This window comes from Pristis pectinata, chromosome 35 (genome assembly GCF_009764475.1).
Source record: "Pristis pectinata isolate sPriPec2 chromosome 35, sPriPec2.1.pri, whole genome shotgun sequence".
Lineage (NCBI taxonomy): Eukaryota > Metazoa > Chordata > Chondrichthyes > Rhinopristiformes > Pristidae > Pristis > Pristis pectinata.
The window spans coordinates 8,496,049-8,519,384 of record NC_067439.1 but is presented as its reverse complement, the minus strand read 5'-3'; the positions used below and the strand labels follow the sequence as shown (position 1 = coordinate 8,519,384).

Here is a 23,336-nt window from a genome sequence, read left to right as displayed (position 1 = left end):
GGTGAAAGTTCCCGTCCAGACAGAGGAATGGGGAGGGTGTAACCTCCTCCTGCCTGAATCTCTCAGAGCTTGAGCTGTGATTGGTGAGAGTTGGGGAGGGTTCCAATGAGATCACAGTAACTCTGATTATGAGGATGGGGAGAGCGGGGTGGCTTCAATCCCATCCATTAGTCAACTGGGTTTGGGTTTAACCCATTATGTACTGGGGAAGATGTCCCATAATTTATTGTCTCAAGACTAAGGAAGTAGAAACACAATCTCCATCAACAGTAGGTTACAACCAATTCACACCAGGGTTTATCCAGCTGAGTTATCATTCACCACTGACATGTTTAGGCACAGCTAGTGGAGCCACTGCCTCCCAGCTTCTGAGAACTGGGTTCAATCCTGACCTCCGGCGCTGACTGTGTGGAGTTTGCATGTTCTCCCTGTGACCGTGTGGGTTTCCCCCAGATGCTCCGGTTTCCTCCCACATCCCAAAGACATGCGGGTTGGTGGGTTAATTGCCTGCTGTAAATTGCCCCCCCAGTGTAAAAGGGTGGTGGGATCAGCTGGGGTGGATGGGAATGTGGGGGAATAGGTTACAGGGAAATAAATGGAGGATGGGATTGCTCTGAGAACCAGCATGGACTCGATGGGCTGAAAGGTCTCCTCTGTCATGAGAAAATTGCTGGGAACAAGGGCAATACTTCCCCAACTCCTCCAGACTTCAAAAACCCACCCCCTCCCATAAAAAATTCCACTTGGAATCATCAAAATGTATAAAGAGGCCATTTAGCCCAACACACATTGCAGTTAAATTCACCCCCTTGGGCTGCCTCCCCCTCCACTCCATACTCCGCAGTACTGACGGACATTTTGCTGTCAAGTATCCGTCCAATGCCCTTTCGTAGCTCATCAAATCTGCTTCCACTGCCCTTTTCCAATGGTGAAAGCCCGACATTGACGACCCGGTGTGCTGGAAGAAATAGAAGAAAACCTCTTCCGACCTACAGTAGGACCCCTGTGTTACAAGCCAGGCTTCAAACCAGTGCATCCTCAAGTCCTTTGTCCTATCTACAGCTCCCTGTGGACCATCTCACGTGCGGGATAATAATTACATAACTGTTTGACACACTCATACTGAATACATATATACATCATTTCATACCGCTATCTGTCCGGCGCTGGCTGAGAGGGTGAAATAAGTTAGTTCAATGGTTAATGTTGCCCCAGATTTGCACTGGGGGCATATTTTGTTCCTCCACCCATCACAGCACCCTTCCCCCCCCCCCCCCCCCCCCCCCGCCAATTCAAATCCCCACCCACTCAGCTGGGATGTTTCTTTTATATCTTAGCAGTATGGAGGAACAGAGGGATCCTGTGGTCCACGTCCACAGATCCCTCAAAGTTGCCACCCAGGTCGATAGGGTTGTTAAGAAGGCGTGTGGTGTGTTGGCCTTCATTAGTCGGGGTAGAGAGTTCAAGAGCCATGAGGTGACATTGCAGCTCTATAGAACTCTGGTTAGACCACACTTAGAATATTGTGTTCAGTTCTGCTTGCCTCATTATAGGAAGGATGTGGAAGCTTTAGAGAATGTGCAGAGGAGATTTACCAGGATGCTCTCTGGATTGGGGAGCATGTCTTATGAGGATAGGTTGAGTGAGCTCGGGCTTTTCTCTTTGGAGAGAAGGAGGATGAGAGGTGACTTGATAGAGGTGTACAAGATGATAAGAGGCGTAGATCGAGTGGACAGTCAGAGACTTTTTCCCAGGGTGACAATGGCTTAACACGAGGGGACATAATTTTAAGATGATTGGAGGAAGGTATAAGGGGGATGTCAGGGGTAAGTTTTATTACACAGACAGTGATAGGTTCATGGAACGCACTGCATGCAGAGATTATGGGGGCATATATATTAGGGACATTTAAGAGACTCTTAGATAGCCACATGAATGATAGAAAAATGGAGGGCAATGTGGGAGGGAAGGGTTAGATAGATCTTAGAACAGGATAAAATGTCGGCACAACATTGTGAGCCGAAGGGCCTGTACTGTGCTGTAGTGTTATATGTTACATGTTCTACGGTTCTATGTTCTATCCCAGTTGGTTGTGGGTTCCCAGGATCCTCAAGCTTTCCTGAGGATTTTCACTCAGGGAAGCGGGAAGCAAATCCTGGCTGCCTGCTCACAGTCTCCACTGAGTGGAATTTTATGGATGCGGCTGGAGTAGCCCTGGAGCCCCAACACCATTCCTCCCAGTTGGTGCACTGATCCCAGAGTCAAAGGGGGTTGGATACCTGGCGTCAGTAGCTCATCACCTCCCATGTTCTGCAGCAGTAATTTCTCGGGAATTGAATCTGACTTGGGATGCATGCCCATTGTAGGACGGACATGGGCTGTGGAGCATTAGCCCCTTTCCAGGTGAGCAGGATGCACACAATATGGTCACATATTACAGCTGTACAGGACATTGGTGAGACCACACCTGGAATATTGTGTGCAGTTCTGGTCGCCATACCACGGGAAGGATGAGATTAAGCAAGGGAGGGTGCAGAAAAGTTTCACAAAAGATGTTGCCAGGACTGGAGGGCTTGATTTATAAAGAGAGGCTGGATAGGCTGGGACTGTTTCCCCTGGAGCGCAGGAGGCTGAGGGGTGACCTTATAGAGGTTTATAAAATAATGAGGGGCATAGAGAAGGTGGATGATTCAAGGCTTTTTTCCAGAGTACAGGGGTCTAAAACTAAAGGGCATAAAGATGAGAGGGAAAAGGTTTGAAGGGGACCCGGAGGGCAGGCTTTTCACACTGGGTGGTGGGTATATGGAATGAGCTGCCAGAGGAATTGGTAGAGGTGGCTACAATTACAATGTTTAAAAGAGATTTGGACGGGTTCGGGGACAGGAAAGGTTTGGAGGGATATGGGCTAAATGCAGGCAAATGGGACTGGCTCAGGAAGGCACCTTGGTCAATGTGGACAAGTTGGGCCAATGAGATGTACAACTCCGTGACGCTATAGTGAACGCAAAATTGAGGCAGTAGAAAAGAGGGAATTATATGATCTATGGATAAAGGCGTAGGTTCGATCCTGACCTCAGGCACTGTCTGTGTGGAGTTGCACATTCTCCCTGTGACTGCGCGGGTTCTCCTGTTTACTCCGTTTTCCGCCCACATCCAAAGACATTCCGGTTGGTAGGTTAAATGGCCACTGTAAATTGCCCCCTAGTGTGTAGGTGAGGGGTAGAATCTGGGGGGAGTTGATGGGAATGTGAGGAGAATAAAATGGGGTCAGTGTACGATAAATGGAAATGGGTGCTCCAAATGGTGTTGGTGGGGCAAAGGGCCTGGTTTGGTGCTACCATCTCTTATGCAGGGCTGTCTTATCTAAATAGTGCTTGCCCTGAATGGGTAAGTTGGATAAACTGACACTGAGTCACACAAGGAGATGACAACGGGACCCAAAGCAATCAAAGAGGGAAGTTTTAAGGAGCAACTGAGGGGGGAAAGTGCAGAGAGGTTTAAGGAGCCAACTCCAGAGTTCAGGGCACACACATGACCGCCAACAGTGATAGAAAATTCAGGCGATCAAGAGGCCAGAATTGGAGGAGCACAGAGATCTTGGAGGGTTGTACAAGCTAGAGGACGTGTGGATGACGGATCTGAACACAGGGGTGACAATTTTGAAATTGAGGTGTTATTGGCCCAGATGATCAGTAGGTGACATTTATTACCCGAGTTCCTGTCTGGTCCTTGATCTAGAAGTTTTCTACCACTTGAAACATCAAACACTTTCTGTGGTAACATCGAGTTAAATAAATCAAAATCTGTTAACACTGTGTAAAATTAATGCACAGCCCTCCGTATGTGATATCAATAAGCCTGGCAAAAGTGATCCAGACCATTCTTTTGCCCTCAAATTGGGATGCCATCACCTAGAGGTGGTTTCCTTGACATGTGGGGCCCATGTCTTTTGGCCACCTTGCTGGTTGGGGCTTGGCGAGTGGCTGCAGCAGGAGGCCGTGGCTTCAAAACACACTCCGCAGAATCGGGCACTGAATCTGCCCTGGTGCTCCCTGCCCTTCAGCACCAAGGGGCATCTCCCTCTGCCCTCTCTGGTGGCTGTGGAAGCTTCTGTGGTTACCACGGTGGAGAAGGGTTGGGGGAGGTCGGGGGTGGGAGGGGGAGAGATCCACAGAAGTTCTCGTGCAGTTTCCCCAATGCTGGTGGAGGTACCAAATCAAGAATCCAGTGGGCTCTCATCTCTTGGAGCTTATCTTTCCCGTGCCCACATTAGCCGACACCCTTCCCAAATTTACAATGGCCGCCAAAGGGGAAAGAACAGCGTCAGAGCACTGATGGGAAGTCCTGAGGTGGTGAAGGGCACCTGAGGACTTGAGGCGCTCGGTCACCTTCTCGCTCAGACGGTGGTCATGACCTTGAGGGAGCCGGTGCGGAAGCGAAGGATCTTCTTCTTCAGAGCGTGTGAGGCCTTGATCTTCACGAAGACCTTGGGCTGGGCGGGGTTGCGGCCAGCGGCCTGCGGGGCCACCTGCTGGGGCCACACCAGCCCGCCGCCCTCCTCGTCTGTGTCGCTAGAGCAAGTGCTGAACCCTGGCGACTCCACCTCGCTCAGGCTCGACTCGCTGTCGCCGAAGCAGTTGGCGCCGTAAGCCCTGGCCCCGGGCCCTTCCTCCTCCGCCTCACGGCTGGGACCCCGGTACTCCGAGTCACTGCTACCCGCTTGGCCCTGGGGCCCGGCCGCCTTCTGGTACCTCCTGAGCCGCCGCTGGCCTTCCCCCGATGGGTAGGGGTCGGAGGTCGCCGCCGTTGCCGTGGCCGCCGCCGCCGCCGCCTCCTCCTGGCAGATCTCCGCCGTCGACCTCCAGCGCCGGTAGCCGCCGCCACCGCCGGGGTGACGCCTGGGCCGGAGAGAGCGGCCCTCGTCCCGCTCCACGGTGTTGTACTTCACGCAGGCTGAGCCCTGCCGGCTGAGGAGGCTGTTCTCAGAATTTGAGCGGCAGGTCTTCTTCCCCCGGGGCGACGGCTTGCGGCCGTTCCTCTTGGCTGCCTCCGCCTCCTCGCTGAAGCGGCACTTCTTGCCCGAGGCTTTGCCCTTCTCCCTGAAGCCGTGAGGCCCGCCTTCCGGGGACATGTCAGCAGAACGGCACTTGTTCAGCAGCGCGGCCCTGGCCCGGCCTCCTTGCCCTCCCCCGTGGACTTTGTATGGCTGCTTGGCCGGGATGTACTGTGCGTTGACCATCTGATACCCTCCGTCGTCGGGGCCCTGAAGGGGAGACCTCTTGTCTCTGACCTCCAGCCCAATGCGCTGGTCATAAGGCGGGGAGTGGACTTCAACCGAGTCGGGCCTGGCGGATGCAAAAGCCTGAGGCCTGTCATCCAGCTCGTACACATTTTGGTAATAATTCTCCTGAGGTGATCCCCGCATGGCTGGGTGGTAATTCAGCTCATGGTACTCAAGTGAGGTTGGCCTCATTGGAGGAGTGTTGGTCATGAGCCTGATTTGTTTCCTCAGGCTCTGTGAATGTTGGGATTCCTCGGCGCCCTTTTGCTTCTGAGCAGCGCTGGTGAAGGTGTCTGGTGTTTGGCAGCTCAGAATATTTTTCTTGGCTGATGACTGATCGCCGCCTGAATTCCACTGAGGCCTGTACTTTGCGGTGGGCAAGCTACCGTCGAAGCTGTGGGAATTTGAGATATTTCCTCTCTCGGATGAGGGATACATCTGCTCACAATTGGGACTCTGTGGGCTGGCGGGCTCCGTGTTCCTCTGGCACAGGCTGCTCTGCCTGATCAGGCCTTTTATGGGGTCTGTGGTGAGGCTTGTCCTCGGCTTGTTTGACCGGACTGGGTACACCCTTTTGTGGACCAGGCCCGTGATGTAGTTCTCCAGCCTCTTCGACTGGACGGCCTCCAGGCCTTGGGCGAGCTCGCCCTGGGAGCCAAAGAACATCTCCCCATCGCTGTCCAGCTTGTAGGTGCCCAGGAAGGAGGTGGGCGAGAAGGGTTTGTCCTCGCTGCTTGCCCGCATGGCTTGGCAGAGGAGGGGGCTCTGTACTGCCATGGCGTGGAGGGGGCTGGGGTAGGGGAAGAGCTCCAGACTGTCACGGGTCAGCAGGTCGGACTGGTACTTTTGCCGCACGTCCGCCAGAGCCTCCAGTGACTCCGAGTGGGTTGCCGAGAAGGAGCGGGGCACCGAGGAGACATAATCACTGTCGGCGTAGCTCAAGCTCTCGTCTTGGTCCGTGTGCAGAGGCTCGGCTGAAACAACAATCGATACTCAACGTCAGAGGGCAGTTTTCAACTGAGGTAACACTCGCAGGGCAGGGACAGCACAGGTTAGATACAGAGTAAACCCTCCTCTACACTGTCCCGTCACACACTCTCAGGGCAGGAACAGCATGGGTTAGACACAGAGTAAAGCTCCCTCTGCACTGTCCCATCACACACTCCCAGTGCAGGGAGAGAATGGACTGGACACCAAGTAAGGCTCCTCTGGACTATATTAAATCATGGGGATGTGCTACAGTATTGGGGATGGGAGAGGCGTGTAGTTACATGCTTTCAGTGTTAATAAAGAAACTGCAAGCTGTGCACATTACACCAGGAAGTGTTGAAAGTCACATGATATCGTAACATCCATGAATGGTGAGTTAGGTCCTAATGTTAGTGACTTGCTTTGGGCAGGGCTGGATCCAAGGCTGGCAAAAGGAGTTAAGTTAACCACAATCTCAATAAGTGATGAACTGAGCAGTCTCCCCATGTTCCTAAGTTCGAATCCCGGTTAAGCTTCCTGACACCTCTCCTCCACTAAAGATGCCTTCTGGAAAGCAGGAGCTGACTGGGGAGGAGCTCAGTTTAGTCCACAATGGTATATTGCCTGCCATCTGAACACCTAGATGATTGTGTGCAGTTTAGCTCACCTCAGCATAGAAAGGGTGTGAATGCACTGGAGAGGGTGTAGAGGAGGTTCACCAGGATGAGTGTCCCAGGTTTCAAGGAGAGATTGGATAGGTTGGGTTTGTTTTCCTTGGAGCAGAGAAGGTTGAGGGAGGCAAAATCATGAGGGGCATAGATAGAGCAGGCAGGAGTAAACTTTTCCCCATAGCAGAGGTGTCTTCTGCCACAGGGCATAGATTTAAGGTAAGGAGCAGAGGTTTAGAGGGGATTTGAGGCAGAATATTTACACCCAGAGGGTGCTTGGAATCTGGAACCTGCTGCCTGAGAGAGTGGTGGAGGGAGAGACTCTCATATTTAAGTATTATCCAGACAAGTACTTGAATCCCCAAGGTATTTAAGGCTATTCACCACGTTCAGGTAAATGGGAATAGTAAAGATGGGTACTTGCTGGTCAGCATGAAAGAGGTGGGCCGAAGGGCCTGGTTGTGTGTTGTATGACACTATGAGAAGTGCGGGAGCTCCTGGGAATGAATAGCTGCTGGTGTCTATGGGAGGGCAGCCCAGTGAGGGTTCATACCCGCAGACACAAGAGACTGCAGATGCTGGAATCCAGAGCAACGAACAATCTGCTGGAGGAACTCAGCGGGTCGAGCATCATCTGTGGGGGGGAAGGAATTGTCGATGTTTCAGATCGAAACCCACCATCAGTTAATAGTTTATGTAGGAGGGGAGGGAGAACAATTCACTGTAACGAGATAATGGAATGGATCAGTAATGATTTAAGGCAGCTCAGTGGCACTGCTGGTAGAGCCGTTGTCTCACAACGCCAGAGACCAGGGTTCAATCCTGACCTCCACTGCTGTCTGTGTGGAGTTTGCACGTTCTCCCACTGCTGTCTGTGTGGCGTCTCTCGATGACAGCATGGATTTCCCCTGGGTGCTCTGGTTTCCTCCCGTATCCCAAAGACATGCAGGTTGGTGGGTTAATTGGCCGCTGTGAATTGCCCCCTGGTGTGTAGATGAGGGGTAGAATCTGGGGGGAGTTTATGGGAATGTGGGGAGAATAAAATGGGATCAGTGTAAATGGGTGCGTGATGGTTGGCGGGGATTGGTGAGCTGAAGGACCTGTGTCTGTACTGTATGACTCAATGACTACCATTACTGAATGGACAATCACTGACATTAATTGGGGATAAGTGAGAAGAGGAGGGATGGGGAGGACAGTTTGTTTTACACACAGGGTTATGATCTGGAACACACTCCCTGAGGGAGCAGAAGAAGCAGATTTAATACCAACTTTCAAAAAGGTATTGCGTAAATCCTCAATAAATGTTCTCCCGCCATCGGACAGAGGCGCTGATACAATCGCTCCCGGGGACATCCTCTGCCCTCTTCCAGAGTTGCCTGGGTTCACACCTACCTAAAGATTTGGGGCGTTCATTTGCATAATTAATGCGAGCGTCAGCCAAGCCAAACCGTGGGTAGTTGCACGCGGCAGAATGCAAGCTGGGAAAGCACTCGGCAAAGATGGAGGCGGAGGAGTCGGAGAGCGCAGGGGACGGGCCCTCGCTCAGCTCAAAGAAGCCTGCAGGAAGGAGCAGAGGAGGGCAGAGAGGAAGGTGGAGGGAGGTGGTGGGGAGGGGGGTTGTAGAAAAACATCAGCGTGTTAAGGCGTGGCTCAAACTTTCGCTCGTAGCGGCCGCATGGAATGTGATCAAATCAGTACCGTGCCTGTCCCCCTGAACAGTCCAAACAGAGGCACCCCCAACATCTCAACCAAAGAGATGCCCCTTCATGTTCATTCAGGCTTTGCAGGGGGTTCTTTAAGCTGGTGGGGAAGGGTCTGTCGCCGTATACACTGGGGTACAGTACTGGTGGGGATGGATGTCACTGTATAACACTGGGGTACAGTATTGGTGGGGACGGGTCTGTCACTGTATAACACTGGGGTCCAGTACTGATGGGGATGGGTCTGTCACCGTATAACAGTGGGGTACAGTACTGGTGGGGACAGGTCTGTCGCTGTATAACACTAGGGTACAGTACTGGCGGGGACGGGTCTGTCACTGTATAACACTGGGGTACAGTATTGGTGGGGACGGGTCTGTCACTGTATAACACTGGGGTCCAGTACTGATGGGGATGGGTCTATCACTGTATAACACTGGGGTACAGTACTGGTGGGGACGGGTCTGTTGCTGTATAACACTGGGGTACAGTACCGGTGGGGACGGGTCTGTCACTGTATAACACTGGGGTACAGTACTGGCGGGGACAAGACTGTCACTATAACTCAGGGGCACAGTACTGGTGGGAACAGATTCCCTGAGACATCTTTTATATCCACTTCAGAGAGAGAAATGTCAATCAACATCACATTTCGAGAGTCTCCAAGAGTGCAGCAGTCCCTCAGTAGGAGCAGGAGTAGGCCATTCAGCCCCTCAAGGCTGCCCTGCCATTCAATATAATCATGGCTGACCTGCTCCACACCACAACTGTTCCTCTGTGCCAAAATGTCCACGTGTTAGTGCTTGAGTTACTGAACTGAGGTGGATTTGAACCGGCATACTTCTGGGTCAGAGATAAAGATACAACCAGTTAAGGAATAGCAGAGAAAGAAAGACAGATTTCCATTTCAGTAGTGCCTTCTGTGATGTCCCAAATCATGTCAGAATGTTTTTGGAGACACAAGGGACTGCAGATGCTGGAATCTGGACTAACAAACAAAATGCTGGAGGAACTCAGCAGGTCGGGCAGCATCTGTGGAGGGAAATGGGCAGTTGATGTTTTGGGTCAAGACCCTTCATCTGGACTGATAAGAGGGAGACAGCCAGTATAAAGAGGTGAGGGGAAGGGGTGGAGTAAGAGATGGCAGGCGACAGTGGGATCCAGGTGAGGAGGGATGATAGGCAGGATGAGTGGAAATAGTGCGAGGTGATAGGTGGAGACAGATGATGAAATCTGATAGGAGAGGAAGGTGGAGCCTGGAACCGAGGGAAGGAGGTGGGGAGGGTAGATGGGACCGGTGGGGAGAGGGGACCCAGTGGGAGGGGTGTGTGGGAGACGGGCAGATGAAGTGGGTGGAGGAGGGGAAAGAAACAGGGTGATGGGGGCTGGGGGGGGTGTTGGAGGAACTGGGTAGATCAGGAGGGGAGAGAAGAGGGACAGAGGGGGAGCAAGTTTGCTGAAAATGGAGAATTCAATGTTCATACCATTGGGCTGTAGACTAAGCAGGTGGAATATGAGGTGCTGTTCCTCTAGTTTGCGTTAGAATTGTTTTTAATGCATTGACGTGGCAAAGAAACAGACGCAAATATCTCTCAGCAAAGTGACAGAAAGGGAAGGAAATGGGGATAAAGCGATAGGGAGGCCCAGAGAGAGGAAAGCAAAGAGATAAGAACAAAGAGAGAGAGAGATGAAAAACAGAATGACACACTCATGGAGGGACACACAGAGAGTAAAGCCTTCAAATGTATGAGAGGAATGAAACAAGGCAGATGCATGCATGGGAGAGGAGCTGAGATAATTGGAGAGAGAGATAAAACAGGAACGATAATACAGAGCAAAAGCTGGAAAAATAGTGAAATAGGCTACAAAAGGCCAGAACTAAATGGACAGACAATCTAACTAGACGTCAGTGTTCCTGACAGATAGCCAGTGTGGGAAAATCTATCAGGAAGAATCTGAAGGCACAGAAATCAAACACTGCCCCTAAACTGACCTCAAACCCTTGACTTGGGACATTGTGTATCTCTAACATGAACATCTGGAAACTATCTTTTCTTTTTGAACAGATTCAGACAGATTTGCTGGGCGTTTTTGGTTCAAATATTGGAGCTATTTTCCCAAATGACTGCTGCCGGCGGGAATACCCACCCAGTGGCCCCACATCTTGGGAACTGGGGTGATTGGCAACTGGGGATGAAGCTCGCAAATCTCCCTCCAGGAATTTAGACACACTTAGGCACTGTCACTTTGGCTACCAAGGTAATTTTTTTGCTTCTGAGTGCTATTTCGCTCTGAAAAAAAACCCTAACAAATCGACTTAACCCGTTACCCTTCATGTGGTCACGTGGTTGTTTTCACCCTTACAGCAGCTGAGAGAACAATATTCAGCATCGCTTGTATTCAACAGTAAGAAAATGTGTGTGACCAAAAGGTAATTGTTAAACCAGATCACGCCGGCCTGCACACACAGTGAACAAAGACCTACAGATCATTTCCCCTGGATGTTGGAGGGGTATGCAGTCTGGCCAGAAAGTTAGACAGAAGAGTAACGAGATCATCTTGACTTGTAAATCCTTAAATCACTCGAACCAAAACGGAAGTCGGAAAGGATGAAGCTGCCACCCCTTCCTACCCCCCACTCGCCCTCCCCTAACTCCATGTCTCCCTCTCCCTTACCTGAGCTCGGACGGCTATCAATCTCTGGCTCCCCTCCGGGCGTCTGGTTCACATCGAGTCGGAGTTCACTGACCTGCCTCTCCAGTTGCTGGAGGGGGCTGAGGAAAGCGAGTTCTTGGCGTCGCAACCCATTCTGATGGCGGGGAATGGGAAGAAAGAACGGGGGAGAGCAGGTGTTAGTCGTGGTGTGGCTATATTGCGTGAAGACAGACAGATCAGTGAGAGAACCATAGCTGATCCTCCAGAAACAAGGTGAAACTTACCTTTCAATTGCAGTTAAGATGCCCCAGGTACTTTACAGAGTCTCCATTGCACTTTATTGATGTGGGGTTTTGTTTTGGAAGGAATCCATTTTGCTTTCTGCGACACAGATCTGAAATTTGATTCACCTGTCTGGTTCTTAGTCCCAGGGCTCGAAACTCTCAGAAGCAACGAACCTTGCTTCTGAGAGTTTCGAGCCCAAATCTAGAGACTTGAAGCTGAAACTCCAAGTGTGATACTGAAGGAGGGCCACACTGTCGGTAGGGAGTTCCTTCAGTGAAGAGCATAAGACACTGCCCATGTCCTACAATGCTCTGCAGCAGGCCGCGTTTTCTTTTGAGGTGCAGTTACTATGGGAGATCAGCACACAGAAAACCCCCACAAATAAAGGCTAAGTAATCTACTTCAGGTGTTGGTAGTGGGGCGATCTGTTGACCAGGAGACTGGGGAGGACCATTCTGCTCTTTAAAAATGACGCTGGAACAGAGTCATTTATATACCTCCCCAATTCTAGATTGACTGAGCTCATCTTGAGTTCAGGGAACCTGTACAAATGAACCCCATCCTCCTGATCTCTGGGCAACTGATCAGGGTCTTCACGCTTGACTCTACAGTGATGCACGTTAGAACGAGCACAGAAGAATATTGCAGTAGGGAAGGACTGAGGACAACGTGTCTAATCTAAGGGTCGAATAGCTCACCGCCTGGACTCGCAGACAAGGAGAGGAAGCCACAGGCAGCGTGTACCCAGACTGCGCTGATGGAACCTGCAACCCCTGGCCCTCAGGAGAGGAGTGAATTGAGGATGGAGTGTGGGGGTGGGTGCTGGCTAGTGAGCTTAGCAAGAGAAAACAAAAGAGAGAGAACCCATTGCCTGACATTGAGACCATCTGTCACATGCATTGTGTTGGGGGGTCAAAATTCAAAACGTATTCTCACTAATTAGCAAAGTGTAACCAATTTTCGTCACAGCTTTCAGGCAGCTGCTGGTTTCCATGATGTCAATTTATCTCCTCGAGACAGTCTTGCCTCCGTCCAGTGGAATTAAATCACTATGGACGCAGCGTGTCACATGACCATCATTAGCAAGCTTGAGGATGGGCCAAAGCCAGACTAAGAATCAGGTCATAGGTCAAGCCCATCAATCTTGCCTGTCTTTCAGCCAATTTGTCAGGAATCCTATTATTATTCAACTGGATGCTGAAAGATAGATATATTTCAGTTTCAACTAATTGTTGCAGTTTTTTTTAAATAAAATCTTGGTTCCTGGACACATGCCTGCTTAAGGGGGCCCTTCCTTCTCTCCCACAAATTCTAACTCATTCTTATCGAGAAAGCTGGATACAAAGAGTTGCAGCTCATTGATTGGGTCTGGTGGAAGATTATTGACAGGGTAAACTGTTCAGGGAGTCAATATAGAGTGAAACTTGTCTTTTTATTCATTAACCTTTCAGGATCTGCTCATCACGGGCAAGGCCAGGATTTATTCCTCATCCCTAATTACCCTTGAGAAAATAGTGGTGAGCCACTTACAGCTGATTGGTTTGCCAGGTCATTCCAGAGCGTATTGAAAGGCATCTCCATAGAATGGGCCTGGAGTCACAAATGGGCCTAACCAGGTAAGGATGGCAGATTTCCTTCCTTGACGAACATTAGATGAGTTTTTACAACTGTTACGGACTAGGTTACTATTGGTGAATGTCCCTTTAAGATAGAGTAGTGTGGTTGTGTGTGTGTGTGTGTGTGTGTGTGTGTGTGTGTGCGTGCGCGCGTGCGTGGCATGATGACATGATGACGTCAACAGAAAATAAGGATGTAATGACGTTTTTGAAACAGTCAGTCGGAATCAGTTGGAGGAAAGAGAGAGACAGAGAGACAGAGACAGAGAGACAGAGAGAGACAGAGAGAGACCAGCCTGCTAGTCTCTATCGATGGATGAAAAACAGTAACTGTGCCTGTCACTACAATCCACATATGGATTTTTGGAGTAATCCGGTGGAGTCCACTTTGTCGTTAACCTGTAGAGGGAAACAGGTACTTGTGTGGATGGCCATGATTCGAGAGCCTTTTGGGGTGAGGAAGATGCGGTGAGTAGTCACTGCTGAGTAGACACTGAGATGTCGTATGGGTTCCATCGTGGAACATTTGGATTTCGTAATTACTCTCTATTTTCTCTCTACATCTACGTCTTATCTTCAGTCAACGGTGGTTTTGAAGAAGCCTTTGCTCACGTTTCACCTTATGGCTTGCTGAAATGAACTTTGAAAACTATTCCTGGACTTGGAGTTTGGAAGTTTGCCACACACACACACTACGAGTTTAGTTTTTGGGGTTAATGTTTAAGATTTAACATTTTTACTTCTAACATTCTAACATTTTTACTTTTATTTTTCTTATTATCATAAGTAGTTATTAATAAAGTAGTTTTTAACACTGATACATGACTGTGTGTTTCTTTTGTTGCTGGTTCGTAACACAACCATCTGGTTAAGTTATTAGTTCATCATTACTAATAATTAGCCATTCTCATTGTTTCTGTCCAGATTATGAGCTGAATTTTAACTTCCACGGTTACTGTGTTGGGATTTGAACTTCTGGATTATTGAACCAATAAATTTAATCACTGCACCACATCCATACCATCAGGTGGAAATTCAACTCTCTGAAGGTTCAGCGTAAAAGATGTGCATTTCCATGGCATCTTTTGCAGCCACAGGACTTTCAGGCAGTAAAATAAAACATAGAACAGTACAGTAAAGCATAAGAACTGGTTCTCCGGCCCACAAGGACATCTTCAAGACGCGGTGCCTCAAGAAGGTGGCATCCATCATCAAGGACCCTCACCACCCAGGACATGCCCTCTTCTCGTACTACCATCAGGGAGGAGCCTGAAGACTTACACTCAACGATTCAGGAACAGCTTCCTCCCCTCTGCCATCGGATTTCTGAACCCATGAGCACTACCTGGTTATTCCTCTTTTGCACTATTTATTTATTTTTGTAACAGTAATTTTTATGTCTTGCACTGTCCTGCTGCCACAAAACAACAAATTCCTTGACATATGTCAGTGATAATAAACCTGATTCTGATGTCTGATGAGGCCAATCTAACTAATCCCATCTGTCTTGAACCCTAACCCTAAGAACAGATAGTCCTGATGCAGGGTCTCGACCTGAAACGTCGACAATTCCTTTCCCCCCACAGATGCTACTCGACCCGCTGAGTTCCCCCAGCAATTTGCTTTTGCTTTTTGCCCACCATGTCTCCTCCGACCATGAAGCCGATGTAACTACTCCCATCTGCCTGCACATGGTCCACATTGCTCTATTCCCCACCTGTTCATGCCCCTGTCTAAGTGCCTCTTAAATGTTGCGACTGGATCTGCTTCCCCCGCCACCCCTGGCAGCACGTTCCAGGCACCCACTGCTCTCTGTGTAAAAAAACCTTGCCTTGTATATCTCTTTTAAACTCTCCCCCTCTCACCTTAAAGCTATGCCTTCTAGTATTTGTCATTTCCACTCTGGGTAAAAGGACTGTCTACCTTACCTAAGCTTCTCATAATTTTACAAACTTCTATCAGGTTGCCCCTCAGCCTCCGATGATCCAGAAAAAATCTATCCAAGTTTGTCCAGTCTCTCCTTATATCTAATACTTTCTAATCCGGGCAACATCCTGGTGAACCTCTTCCGCACCCTCTCCAAAGCCTCCACAGCCTTCTTGTTAAGGGGTGAGCAGAACAGCAATGAAGTGTGGACACTGTTATAATGTACAAATTGTGCACACAAAACTCCCACATCAAGGACAGGGGTAATCGACTTTGTTTATATTGATTTTGAGAAGGAAACATGAGCCATAGAAATGAACCACAGCGGGAAGCCTTAGAATGGTGGATAGATGCTAGTGGGTAAAATAATAGGTTTTAGTTGGAAGGAAATGTTCCAAAGGGTCATTGCTCCATTTGGGACTTTACCTCAACCCTCCTAACTTTGTTCTTGCTTCTCATTCCCTCTTTCCCAAACCTGCCACTAAGTTGCGCCACTACGACACAGCTCATAGAGCTGCTGCCTCACAGCTCCAGCGACTGGGGTTCGATCCCAAGCTCAGGCGCTGTCTGTGTGGCGTTTGCACGCTCTCCCTGTAACTGCGAGGGCTCCCCCCCGGGTTCTTCAGTTTCCTCCCACATCCCAAAGATGTGCTGGTGTGTAGATTGCCCCCTCATGTGTAGGTGAGTGGCAGAATCTGGGGAGGAGGTGAGATGCTGGGAATGTAGAGAGAATAAAACGGGAAGCAGTGTAAATGGGTGTTTGACGGCCAGCACGGATTCAGTGGTTTGAAGGGCCTGTTTCTGTGCTGTGTGAATCCTTGAATGACCAGCAGAACGGAGCTGATAAACAAGGTCCTGGGACACAAGATTAGCAATTGATTTGCCTCTTCCACACTGATGGAAGTATGGATTTAGGAGGCAGATTGCCTAAAGCTCTCTATCAGTCATTCAGTTTTTGTTTACCGCTGCTTTCATTGTGAGGAAGCCTTCCTTTAAGGGGGGGCCATGAGGGTGTCATTGGCAGATTTGAATGCACTGGAGAGGGTGCAGAGGAGAATCACAAGGATGTCACTGGGACAGAACGTTTCAGTTATGAGGAGAGACTGGAAGGGCTGGGCTTGTTTTCCTTTGAGTAGATCTTTAAGGTGAGAGGGGGAAAGTTCAAAGGAGATGTGCGAGGCGTTTACTTGCACAGAGAGCGGTGGTGGTAGGCGCCTGGAACATGTTGCCAGGGGAGGTGGTGGAAGCAGATACAACAGCAACGTTTAAGAGGCAATTAGACGGGCACATAAACAGGCAGGGAATGGAGGGACACAGACTATGCAGGCCGATGGGATTAGCTTGGCATCATGGTCGGCACAGATGCAATGGGCCGAAGGGTGTGTTCCTGTGCTATGCTTCTATATGGAGGAGGCTGAGGTGGGGTGGGGACGTGATAAAGTTATACAAAATTATGAGGGGCATAGAGAGGGTATATAGTAAAAAAAAACTTCTCCCCATAGGAGAGGTGTCAATGACTGGAGGGCACAGGTTTAAGGTGAGGGGTAGGAGGGGATTTCAGAAAGAATTTTCTCAGCCAGAGCGGGGTTGGGATCTGGAACACACTGCCTGAGGGGTTGAAGGAGACAGAGACTCTCACAATGTTTCAGAAGAATTTAGACGAGCACAAGGTATAGAAGGCTACAGACCAAGTGCTGGCAAATGGGGTTAGTGTAATTGGGTACTTGATGCCTGGCATGGAGGCAGAGGATTGGGAGGACTGAATCCAAGCTTAACGACCCTAAGACTATGGCTGTTTATTACCATTTGCAGTTATAGCAAAACTCCAATAATCCGCCATCTGGGAATGTTATTTTGGTGCCAGAAGCGTGGCGACACTTGCGGGCTGCCCCCAGAACACTCTACGCAAAAGATGCATTTCACTGTGTGATTCAATGTACATGTGACTAATAAAGAAATCTTATCTTATCTGACCATTCGGAAATCCCAATGGTTTGGCGTCTGGCTCACCAGGTAACCTTTGCTGTATTCCCTTCTACGTACAAGGGCCCCAGTTCCCACACACCCCTTCAAGTGACTGGCGCCCGGTTTCCCACACACGCTTTAAACTTACCTGGTTCACTGGGAACAGTTTCACACAGACTAAGAGAGACGACACAAATCTCAGTCAAAGGGTTCGGCATTAGAGGGCACAGAAAGGAGGAAAGACAGCTGAAGAGGGTGCAGAGGAGGTTCATCAGGACGTTGCCTGGTTGAAGCATTACAGTTATAAGGAGAGACTAGATATGTGGATCTGCTTTCACTGGAGCTGAGAAGGCTGATTGGTGACCTGATGAAAGTGCATTGAATTATAAGAGGGATATATAGAGTAGATAGTAAAAACCTTTCTCCCACGGTGGGGGTGTCTAAGACAAGAAGGCAGACATTTAAGGTGAGAGGGAGGAGTATGGGGGGAATCTGAGGGGTAGATTTTATCTCACAGAGGGCGGTTGGTGTCTGGAACACATTGCCTGAAGAGGTGGCAGGGGTAAAGACTCTCAAAACACTTAAGAAGCATTTGAATCAACGAGGCGTAGAAGGCGGCGGATCTAATGCACGGTGATGGGGTTAGGGTAGATAAGGATTGTGGGTGCCTGGAATGTGCTGCCAGGGGCAGTAGTGAAGGAAGATACTATAGAGGTGTTTAAGAGGTTCTTAGATAGGCACATGAATGTGCAGAGAATGGAGGGATATAGACCATGTGCGGGCAGAAGGGATTAGTGTAATTAGGCATCATTAGCTTAATTAGTTCAGCACAACATCGTGGGCTGAAGGGCCTGTTCCTGTGCTGTACTGTTCTATGTTCTAAGTAGTATGTGCAGCATGAATTTGGTGGGCTGAAGGGCCTGCTTCTGCTCTGTATGACTCTTTGACTCATTGAGAGGTAGAGAGGTTTAAGGAAGGCATTCCAGAGTTTCAGGGTGCCACCATCGTGGAATGATTCAAGCTGGAGATGACGAGGTTCCAAGAGAGACCTTCCCAAAATGCCGGCAGATCAGGAACTTTATCACGCTGGTTCGCCAAACCTTGGCCTATTTTACCTCAAACCCATTCGGCATTGGGTTGGGTGCTGGGGCATTGTCCATTAACAGGGGGCATAACTTTCAAACCTTTGACCGCTCTTGGAGGCATTAGCCAGCCCACCAATAAAAGGCCAGAGCTCAGCTCTGAAGCACTTGAAAATGCTTCTCCTTCATCTGTTGTTAATGCTGGCACATTCACAACAAAACATTGCAGCAGTGTCGACAGAGAAAAGGAGAGAAAGACATTTAATCTGTCAAAGAAAAATATGTTGCTATTTTGGGAATTTATATAATGAATAAATTGAAGCTCGGCAGGGTTGCAATTTTCTCTCTGCCTCTGCAGAATTTTTGTACTCTGACTAGGAGTGACTCTATAACCGGAGTCCTGCTGGTAATTAATGACACTGATTTGCTTCCCACCTTGGCTGTTGTCAGCTGCAGCTCAGTGGTTAGCCCTCCTGCCCCTTGCATCAGAAGGTCAAGGGTTCAAAAGCCCTGCTCCGGACGCACAAGAGGCTGAGGTTCCCGAACAGTGCTGAGGGAGTGCTGCACCGTTGGAGGTGGTCTGCTTTCGGTGGAACGTTAAACCAATCCTCTGTCTACTCTTGGGTATTAAAACCTCCCGTTAGTGGTACAGTTGAAGAATAGCAGGACCCTTCTCTGTGGTGTCTTGAACAATATTATCACTCAACCAACAGCAAGATAAAGGACTGTTTGATATTTTTGCATTATTGCTTGCGGGATCCTGCTGTGCACGAATCAGCTGCCATGTATTTTTCATTTACAACAGTGGTTACATTTCAAAAATTCCTCAACAGGTGCTTTGAGATCTTGTATGTTATCCTAATCACAACACAGAAGAAGGCCACTCAGGCCATCGAGTCCCTGCTAGCTTCCAAAGAAGCAATTCCATCAGCCCCATTCCCCCCCTTATTTCCCTGCCCTCCTGCAATGTGTTCTCTCTCTCTCTCTCTCTCTCAGCTCCCTCTCAATTCTCTCTGCCACTTACCTACACTAAGGGCAAATTGACAGAAGCCAATTGACTCACCGGCACATCTTTGGGATTGGGAGGAAACTGGAGCACCCGGGGGAACTCACGTGGTCACAGGGAGAAGGTGCAAACTCCACACTGACAATGCCACAAGTCAGAATTGGACCCAGGTCCCTGGAGCTATGAGACAGTGGCATTAAATACTGAGCCACTTTGCAAAGCACTGCAGACATCCAAATCTCTTTCTTTTCTTCCCAAACATGACTCCACTAAAGGTTGACTTCTGAAATAACCAGCACAGTGCTATCAAATGGAATGCTCATTTCCTAGTTGCCGATATGGAGATAATCTACTGGACGTTGGGTAACTGAGGGATAGACTCACTTGTGATAGCCACCCGCAAGAGTCAACACCTATGGTTACACACCCTCCAGGGTTTGATGGACAGGCCAAGGCTCAAGGCTGAGAGAGCACAAAAGGATTCTTCCTCTTCAGCTGCCAGTTGGTATTGTCAAACTCAAGGCCAAGTTTATTGTCAGATGCACAAGTACATGTACACAGAGGTGCAATGAAAAACTTACTTGCAGCAGCATCACAGGCACATTGCAGCAGATACACAACTTCCACAACATAAATTATACAAAATTACACCAGAAAGGAAAAAAAGGTCCATTGTAGCGCAAAGTGGCCAAAGTGATGTTATATTGAGGCAGTGATTAGGGTTGTGCAGGTTGGTTCAAGAATCAAAAGGCTGAAGGGAAGTAGCTGTTCCTGAACCTGGTGGTGTGGGACTTCAGGCTTCTGTACCTCCTGCCCGATGGCAGCTGCGAGAATATGGCACGGCCTGGATGGTGGGGATCTTTGATGATGGATGTTGCCTTCTTGAGGCAGCACCTCCTGTAGATACCACCAATGGTGGGGTGGGATATGCCAGTGCGGACACATGGTTCTGCAGCACACCAAGAACTAGATGCCACACTAATTCTGGCCCCCACTAATTACTTGCTCAATCCTTCGGCTGCCTGAGCCCTGAACTCTGGAATTCCTCCCTCTCTCTCCTCCTTTAAGACATTCCTTACAACCGACATCTTCGCCCAAACTTGTGGTCAATGTAGCCTAATACCTCCCCAGGAAGTGCATCGCAAGCTATGCAGCATCTAAAAAATTTACCTCCATGAGCAAAGCCCCTCAGCCTACCTCTGCAGCTGAGAACATTTCTACAGAGTTTACCCCTGGGATTCCTCAGTCTACGGCTTCTAATTTGGCACACATCCAACCCTGAGGTTTGGCACACTCCCGTGGGCCACCGTGGCTGGGGTTTGCCCCCCCCCCCCCCCCCGGAGCACTCAATTTCACATGTTAGCGGCAACCCCAGAACAAATCTGGAGAGCTTCCCATTTCAGCCGCAGGATTGGGCTAGAGAAACTGAGGTTGTTCTTACTGCAGATGAGGAAGCTGGTGACATGGTTTGGTTGGGAAAATATGTCCCCATCCAGGGGCTGGGAATTGGACAAAAGATAAAAGGGGAACGTGGTGAGAACAAAAGCCTTCAAAAGCAAGTTGGATAGTGACTGGAGACTGGGGCAGGTTAAGGGAAAATGGGGCTGATGTACATAAACCTGATAGACTGAACACTCCTCCTTCCACATGTTATCAATTCAATGACTACAATTCATCGATGTTCAACTGCCAAATTTGTTCTCGACCTGTGAGGTAGAAATGCGGCTCAAGTGTTGGAAGTTCAACCTTGGTTCCTTGCAAAGCCAAGTACCACAGCCTGTACTCTGTGCCCAGAATGTGATTGAATTGACTGTGGTGGAAGTTCAGAATGGAACATGCTACCACATTAACACAAGAAGGAATTTTCACCAATCTGTCACAATAGGCTCTTTTGAATTATTTCCTCTCTTAAGTAAAAAAAAACATCTCTCTTTTTGCTTTCGGTTCTCGCCCTGAAAATCCTTCATCTCAGCCAACGCACGAAGCAATGGAAACACTAACTTCTGGCTCTCTCAACACCTCCCACAACACTCTGTACCACTGACAGATTCTTCCTCAACCATCTCAGACCAAGCACAACATGCTTACATTTCTGACCCTCCTTCAGCACTCAAAATTCTCATCCTTGGATCAGTCTCAAATGAATTAATCTTTCTCCTAGGGTGCAATGAAGGGAGGGGGTGCAGGTTAGTGTGGGTGGTGGGATCTCGTATTGGTAAGTGTTGAATTATCTCCGTTCCACTTGTCTAAACAGTTCAGATTGTCTCCTTGTCCTTTAGAAGCACAGAGCCAAACAACAAAACAAATGAGTCACCAGGATGTCTCCCCCAGGTCCATCCCGACAGCACAGTGCAGTTTATCTGGTCTACAATCCTTTCTTGAGCCTCCATATTTTAACCATCTGTCTTCAGTGAGAGCATAGAGTTCGTCGGGTCTCCATGGTGACAGATTGCCTGACTGCCATCTCATTTATTGAGTTATCAGTGATTTGCTGTTTCCAGTAAGGAGGGTTTACTCATCCTTAACCCCTGAGTTTGTCTCATATTCTTAGCACAGTGCTGGCAACCAGTGTGGAGAACGTGAATTAATGTGAAGACAGCAACTGTGTGGGATTTACAGGCCGGTCACATTCTGAATCTGAATGCAATGGAATCCCAGAAGGCAGTAATTGAAATTGTGCACACACACACACACACACACACACACACACACGTGCATGCACACACATACACACACATGCATGCATGCGTACACACACAAACACGCACACACATGCACACATCCATGCACACACATATATACCCACATACACATGCACACAAACATACACACACACCCGCATACACATACACACGTATACAAATGCACACACACATGCATAGCCACACATACAAGCACACACATACATACACACCCACACATACATGAATGCACACATACATATGCACACACGCATACACATGCATACACACACATACATGCACACACAGACACAGACACAGACACACACACACACTCAGACACACCCACAGAGACACACCCACACACACACCCACACACACACACAGAGTCTGTCCTACTCCCCTCAGACCCTGGCTCTCCCATTACACATACATAATCTCTTCATCTTCCGTAGTGTTAAGTAGTGAATAATCTTCCAGACCTTTCAGCCACTATATTACTGTGGTAACCACCACCCTCTCCCCCTCCACCCCCCAGTCCCCCTCCTCCACCCCCCACTGTCCGACTGTGTCTGATTGCTCTGGAGTGCAGCTTATAGAGAAGCAGTCCTTCAATAAATTTCCAAACAACCAGTGAATCATCGAGAAATGAGTCACTGCTGATACAGTTCTGCTGTGTTTGAGGAGACATCTCTTTCATCTTTTCATGTTTCACTGCCCTTTGAAGCACAGCTGTTGTCAAGCACAGGGACAGGAAGGTGTGAGGCAAAAGCCCAGATAATTTGCAACAAATGGAGGCCATTCTGCCTGCTGTGGTCGTACTGTTCCTGTAAAGAGTCCCTGTGCTCAGTCCCACATCCTCAATCTTTTTCCTGGAACTCTTGACGTTCCTCCTCCTCCAGTACCTGCTCCTTTGACGTTCCATATGGAATCACCCTCCACCACATTTGCACAGGAGTGCACCAAATCCCAAAACTCCCTACATGGAAGAAACTTCCCTCATCTCCCTAATTCTTTCCACTGGTCCTGAGCTGAGGCATTGATAGTGCTTACAGAATGGTTTTGGCACAGAAAGAGGCCATTCAGTCCATTGAGTCCATACTGGCTCTGTTCAAGAGCAATCCAACTCCCCCGCCCTATCCCCAGATTCCTTCCTTTTAAAGACCACTTCCTCCATTGGCCAATCATGCCAGACCCTGATGACTCGTTACATCGAAAAACACTTTGCTCATGTCACTTTTGGATCTTTTCACAATCACCTTCATTCTAGTTCTTGGCTCCTCCACCAATGGGAATCACCTTCACCATTCCTGATTTTAAATCCCTCTATCAGATCCCCTTCGGATCCTCTCCGTTCCAAGGAGAGCTAGCCCAGTTTCCCCAGTCTGCACACATAATGAGTGTTCCTCCTCCCTGGAATCACTTCAGTCAATCTTATTGGCACATTCTTGAAATCCCTTGAATCTTTCTGGAAATTCAGCACCCAGAACCAGACACGA

The 23,336-nt window shown here is 49.0% G+C and overlaps 1 protein-coding gene across 1 annotated transcript in view; it reads right to left on the bottom strand.

Moving 5' to 3' along the window:
* Nucleotides 1-1,318: 1,318 nt before the first annotated feature.
* Nucleotides 1,319-23,336, bottom strand: part of LOC127586248 (dapper 1-like) — a 54,835-nt gene continuing 32,817 nt past the window's right edge. The window contains exons 2-3 of the mRNA XM_052044050.1: nucleotides 11,298-11,430; nucleotides 1,319-6,255 (exon numbers count right to left, since the gene is read on the bottom strand). Of these exons, the coding sequence (XP_051900010.1) occupies nucleotides 4,397-6,255; nucleotides 11,298-11,430 (1,992 nt within the window). The 3' untranslated portion in view covers nucleotides 1,319-4,396. The remainder of the gene's footprint in view (nucleotides 6,256-11,297; nucleotides 11,431-23,336) is intronic.